Source organism: Oryzias melastigma, linkage group LG3 (assembly GCF_002922805.2).
Source record: "Oryzias melastigma strain HK-1 linkage group LG3, ASM292280v2, whole genome shotgun sequence".
Lineage (NCBI taxonomy): Eukaryota > Metazoa > Chordata > Actinopteri > Beloniformes > Adrianichthyidae > Oryzias > Oryzias melastigma.
In genome coordinates this window covers 21,327,640-21,334,025 of record NC_050514.1, presented here as the reverse complement: position 1 = coordinate 21,334,025, position 6,386 = coordinate 21,327,640, and the positions used below count along the sequence as shown (strand labels likewise).

Below are 6,386 nucleotides of genomic sequence, written 5' to 3'. Positions count from 1 at the left end.
AAAAAAAGAATGAATACTTAAAAGTGCAGCCTGGTTGATGCAGTGACATCTAGTGCCATAAATACAAGCTGTAACCACCTGAATAAAACAACCAAATTAAAAAAAATATAAAGTTGTGTTACAGCCATTTATCAGGTGTTTTAAATAAAATTTAAACCAACAAAAATCAAACCTTTTAACATTTTTTGCTCTTGTTTTTGAATTTAAATGCCTACTTCTTTATACTAATGCGTCATCATCATGCTGGATTGTTTCATATAAAACAGATAAAGTTGCAAAATGTTCCACACTGAACATTTTTGACAGTAGTTTAATTGCCTCCCTACAGGATTTTCACTCTTTTCCAAAATATTTTAAAGCAAAGTTTTATTTTGTTAGAAAGAAGTTGACTAGAATACTCCATTGTATTCTAGTCACCCAAGTAGCATACCTTTTTGTCATAGATGCATTTACACAAGATTTGACTCACAATGAGGTTAGAAAGTGTGGCGTCTGGCAGATGATAGGCAAACATCTCTATCTGTTCTGCTGTTGGATGCAGACCTGCAGTCTGAAAGGAGGATAAAAACATCAGTTCAAAGCAACTGCAGTTGTGTGGGATGCACATGTGCACGAGGATTACCTCAATAGGATCTACAGAATGGCTAAGGATTTCCTTCAGGACAGGCAGGTCATCTCTGTGCATGGTTGTAACCTCCCCCTCTTTAAACTTGGAGGAAAACCTGCAGCAGCAGCAGAACGTTTCATAAGACAGAAACCAAAGAGGCTCGTCTGCATCTTGAAAAGCTGACGCACCGTCCTGCTCGGCCTGCGATCTGAAGAGCTTGTGATGTGCTGATGGTCTCCATCTGTTTCTCCCCTTTTTCATTCACATTAGGCTTTACCAGGGTGTTGAAAATGATCCGCTTTATGCTCCTGGAAGGTGGGGTGGATGAAAACTTCATAAATGGTGATCTTCCATTTAACAACAACTTGAAGATTGGTCTTCCTAAAGCTTTAAATGGTTGAAGTGTACAACTCGAAAATAAAAATCACCAGCTAAACTAAAGTCAAAATAGTTGAATAAATAGATAAAAAAATACATAAACTATTTGTGAGATCAAATATTTTGACAAAAACACTCACAGGTTGAGGCCCATGCCAATAGCATCTGTAGCAACCAGGATTTTACAGGGGTCATCGGGGTCATTGAACTTCTTGGCCTGCGACAACTTGGTGCCTAAAAATCAAAGATATTAAAAAATGAACGTGGGTTTGTCCAGAATTTTTGTCTGCAGACTCGGGTCATATCTGCATGATATTTGGAAAAACATGGAGCAACAACTACTTTAATATGTGAACATTGGGGGAAAAAAGTAACCATAATATTAAAACTAATTTCAGGGGGTGAGGAAAGTAGTTGTCAGCTACTTTTTGAATACAAACAAATTATTTTAGTATCTCGCACCAAATAATCGGTGTATGATGCAATAGTAAATTAATTTTCACTTTGAGAAATATTCTGGTTTTGTTTACTTTATGGGCACAGGCATTTTTGGTATACAGTGAAAGGCCTTTTTAAGTGAATTTTGTGCATTTTAGGTTTTAAATAACAATAATTGAAAATAATTTAGTGTTAATCTGTCTACAAACACTCACCTGGAGGTAAACTCCCGTAAATGACGGCACATTCCAGTCCTTTGGCTTCAATCTGTCTGCTTATAGAGTAGATGTCATTTTTACTGAAGCACACGATGCAATCTCCTGGTCTCAGGTTATCTAATGATTCCACAGCATGATTCAAGATTGAGAATGGAGTTAAGCGCTGGTAGGTGTGGACCTGCAGAGAGAGGAGACATGGTTAGGAGGAGGAGCTCCAGAGAGAAGGCTCAGCTCCTCATTCAGATTCCTGTCCTCCATCTGAGAGGCCTCACCTCCACCTCCTCTCCTGTGGTGTACATCAGCTCTCTGATGAAGTCCACAGCTGCAGGTTCTCCACACACGTGGATCTCATCTGCACACAGACCTACACAAACACAAAGACACAATGGAAAGTTTCAGAGAAGAAAATTATGCATGAATGAATGAATTTCTGCATATTTTGCTCAGTGTAACAAACCCAGCAGTGCTCTGGTCCACGCCCATCCTCTGGAAGGATCTCTGATCATTTGAATTTCATCAATTACAGCCACTTCATCTGCAGAACCAAAAAGTACAAGTGTTCACCCTTCAACATTGAAAACGGCAAAACATGTGAGGAGAAATGCGAACGGATCTGAATCTCAGAGTAGTCTAAAATTCCATATTGAAATAGAAAGATGTAAATTCTATGCATTCAGTGTCTGTTTAATATGTGAAATCTTTTTAAGGAGCTTTACTTAACATCATAAAGAGAAACCACAGCAAGATAGAAACAATTGCAGCAATTGAAACAGTAACACTAAAATTAAAAATTTACTGCAGTCTAGGAAGTACTGTCTATTTAGATTTAAAAAAAAAACATTTAAAGACAAAAAGAAAACTAAAATAATATGTTATGATGATAAAATCAACATTTATTTTCCTTTGAGCAAAATATTTCTTGTGACTCCAATCCTTATTACCAGATCAGATTACATCAGCTGTTGATCAAACTCACACAAACATATGTTCCAAGAAATGTTTTAATTTCACAAGATCACATGAAAACTCACAAGGTGTGTTGACACTGCACATCTCAATGGTGCACGCAACATGTTCAGCAGCTCGACCCTCCACATCTACAAAGGTTCTCTCTTCTCCAGTAACCAGGTCACAAGGAACACCCTGGATGGACACACATTTACACATCAAGAAAACTTGCACCCAAAAAAAGTAAAAGACAAAACTCCAAAAGTAGAAAAAGGCATGAACTTTCATTGTTTTTTCTTAGCAAAGGTATCACATTAAAGGCAGCTTTTTAGAATAACTCATGTACGTGTGACCTGCATTTCAAACTGCACTAAATACAGCAATAGCTATGACCTATGAACTAGTGTAAATTGTACTTATAGTGGAGTAAAAAAGTTGCGTATTTTATCAATAAGTGTGTTTTTATCTTCATCTAGTTTCTGTTTTCATGTTTTTTGAGCACGTCTCACCATATTTATCCCTTTAATAAACTAGAGTAGAGATAATGCAAATCTTTAAAACTATGTCACAGCCAAATGAAGAAAAGCATCAACGTGGATCGATGCCTCAATTAGCAATGGAGAACAATAGTTACAATTTTAATGTGATTTCTAAACTTTTTTTTATAATAATTAATTTGTAGTGTTATGTTTCTGCAATAAGCATATTGTTAGGTTTATTTCTTAATTTATTGTAGTTAAAAAACAATTCTTAATTCTTTTAAGCAACAAGAATGACAGCTAAACATACAGCATTGTTGCTCTTCTCAAAGATCTCATGGGCCAGCAGCTTCAGCGGCCCACAGTACACTCCAGATTTAGCAGCCAGGTAGCGCTGGATGGCGTGATAGGTCTTCCCACTGTTAGTGGGGCCAGCGTGAAAGATCACCTTCCTCTGGATGGCTCGAGCCTCGGGGTACCTAAAGCGAACACAAAAATATGGTTTTATAATGCAAACTTCCTATACATGTGTGCCATATGTGGCAGGATTCTTCCTATTCCTACCAGTTAGCAGGTACTCTGAGGTCTGAGATCTTTCTGAGGTCATCCATACAGTCCAGCATTGGAAAGATCTGTTTGGCGTGACGCATGAAATAGGGGTATATGTCATCAATATGACCTGAGAAGATAAAAGATAATGCAATCAATAAAAATATGTTTTTAATAAATGTACAAAAGTCCAGCTCAAGAACAAAACCACTCACCTGCTCCACAGCAGATGTCACTGAGGATGATGTGGAGATCGGCAGAAAGGGACGGCATTTCAAGGACATATTTTCTGAAGCTGATGAAGGCTTGGTGGAACAGGCGAGCTTTAGTCACAAACACATAGCAAGGAGGACAGTGTCATTGAGTTTACTGATGGTGGAATCTTTCTGGAATAAGCAATAAGCACATCAGCACTGGGCTTCAATTGGAAATTAAAAATCTGCAATTTGACCACCTATTTTTTTTTTTTTAATTGTTTGTTTTTTTTAGGTAGAAAACTGTGTGTCAGAGAATCATTTTCATGTTCATTTCCTCACCGTCCAAACCCTGATCTGCTGCCAGTTTCTGCATCTCTTTTCTTTTGTAGAAACGGTTCAAAATTTTCAGCAATTCACCTAATTAAATGACAAATAACAATGCAAAATTACTGGGACTGTTTCCCCCAATCCCCAAGCAATACATATATATGTGTGTATTTTTTAAAAAAAACACCTTAAGAAACAACATTTATGACAAAAGCTTGAAACAATTCCACTGATGAACAAAGTGTACGCACTTTTATCGAGCGTCTGGGTCAGCTCTGCCCCCACACTCCCCTCAAGAGGGGCCTCGGTGCTCAAAGAGAGGGGTACAAACAGCGACGTGTCCGGAGGTTTGGGAGTTGAGCTGTTGGAAGAAACTTCTCTGCTGCAAACCATAGAAGCAGCTTGATGTTGTCGGAGTCCCACACGACAACTGCCTGCTGTGATGCGGGCCGTCTGGGCATTAATGTGGCGTTGAAGACGGGACAAAACGTGCACACAGCGGTTTACCGACATTTCGACAATGTTTTAAATTACGCGTGTTTTATTTTCACAGCACCGTTTGGCATATTTAAATGTAGAACACACCACAAGCCCCAGCAGAGGACGGTCAACACACATCTCTTCCTGATTAAACAACGTGGGAAAGGACCGCTCCGCCCTCATATATGCCTGAAAGAAAATTGTGGGGCAAAAATAGATTTTAATGTAAGTAAAATTGAAACATTTTATTTTCCGCTTTAGAAAATCGAATTGAAATAATTTTAGATTGACACATTTTTATATACTTTAATGCATGGTGGAGGAAAAATTATTATATACAGGCATAAATAAAGCCAGCTCTTAAGGACAGATCCGTTCTGAAGATGTTACAACAGTCGGGTTTGATCAGAAAGAACTATATAAATGAAAATAATGAAAATAAAAATTTATATGGAACAAAATTTCAAGTTAAATTTAATTTTCCCGCAAAATAGTAAATTCCACATGAACTACATATATTGGCCCTCAAAAAGTAGATAAACCAATGAGAAAATGTAGCTTGTCTTTTTTCCCCCCAAATTAATTTGAATGATTCGAGTTTGGCGTAGACAGTGAATACTAAACATGCCATACACACAATAGCATGAAAGAGGGGAAAAAAACAGAGGTCAACTTCTATTCTTCACCTTTGTTTCTTTTATTTGAAAGAAAATCCAACAACTCCTAAAGTAAATGTGCATGTGACAGGCAGAAAAAAACGTTTACAAATAAATTATGCCTCTCCCAAACAAAACAAACCCACACTACAAGATCCAAACCAATTTGGTAAGAAAACAAAAATAGAGGAAATTTAATCAGCATTCAATTAATCAAATAAAATGCAACATGTGGCCACCACCCACATACAAAACAAAAAGTAAATATTTACATATGAAGCAGAAATATATGTAGTGATACTTACAAGACAGTATTTTTTTTATTGCAAACTCAGAAGATATCCAAGGTGAAGTTGTCCTTGAGTGATTTTTTTTGTAGCATCCATTATCCTTCGTACAGAAACAAGAGATGGAAAGCAAAGTGCAAACTGGCCCTGAATCAGAGCTGTAGACTAAAAAATTTCACCGGACTGAAAACAGTGTCTTTAAAGCAGGACCTTAACCACAGGTCTAAGCATCACAGTGGAACATTGTTGGGTTTTACAGCATGTGAGAAGCGCATTCCTCCTAGTGCTTGAAGTCTAAGTAATTAACCATTTATCGTTTAAATATATCAAACTATTAGCCTAAAAAAAGCTCCCATCAAATGATAAAAATGAAGAGGAAGCTGACAAGATCTTTGAATTTACAGTCTTTTGATAACATCTGAAGCATTGCATGAAAACAGAACAAAGTTGTTGCACGTCTTTAAACTTTTGTACACTTTCAGTTGTCATTCCCTGAAATAAAGCAGGCAGTCAAAAAGTTTTGTGTAACATTACAGCAGGTAAACTAAAACTTAAATATTTCATAGCTGAGTGGACCAATGACAGGCCAATTACAGGCATTGAGAATAAATAAAGAGAATGTGAGGCAACTTTAAGTTTGGCCTCTCACATCCTTGATTGTAACAAATTCCTCACATCTTGAAAAATCTCAAGCAGGACATAAAGAGGTTAGAGAACCGTTTTGAAATTCAAAGGGAAAAAAAATAATAAAAATCAAAGTGAGCGATAGGATCTGAGCAGCAGTTTGTAGCCAAGTCTTCACCTCAGCACCTCTCGAATAGC

The 6,386-nt window shown here is 37.2% G+C and overlaps 1 protein-coding gene across 1 annotated transcript in view; it reads right to left on the bottom strand.

The window, feature by feature from the left end:
* supv3l1 (SUV3-like helicase) overlaps nt 1–4,793 on the bottom strand; it is a 6,611-nt gene extending 1,818 nt beyond the window's left edge. The window contains exons 1-13 of the mRNA XM_024296192.2: nt 4,393–4,793; nt 4,154–4,231; nt 3,833–3,940; nt 3,633–3,747; nt 3,379–3,547; nt 2,673–2,784; nt 2,099–2,176; nt 1,914–2,005; nt 1,639–1,819; nt 1,126–1,219; nt 796–915; nt 623–722; nt 470–550 (exon numbers count right to left, since the gene is read on the bottom strand). Coding sequence (XP_024151960.1) covers nt 470–550; nt 623–722; nt 796–915; nt 1,126–1,219; nt 1,639–1,819; nt 1,914–2,005; nt 2,099–2,176; nt 2,673–2,784; nt 3,379–3,547; nt 3,633–3,747; nt 3,833–3,940; nt 4,154–4,231; nt 4,393–4,654 — 1,590 coding nt within the window. The 5' untranslated portion in view covers nt 4,655–4,793. The remainder of the gene's footprint in view (nt 1–469; nt 551–622; nt 723–795; nt 916–1,125; nt 1,220–1,638; nt 1,820–1,913; nt 2,006–2,098; nt 2,177–2,672; nt 2,785–3,378; nt 3,548–3,632; nt 3,748–3,832; nt 3,941–4,153; nt 4,232–4,392) is intronic.
* Nucleotides 4,794–6,386: the final 1,593 nt, after the last annotated feature.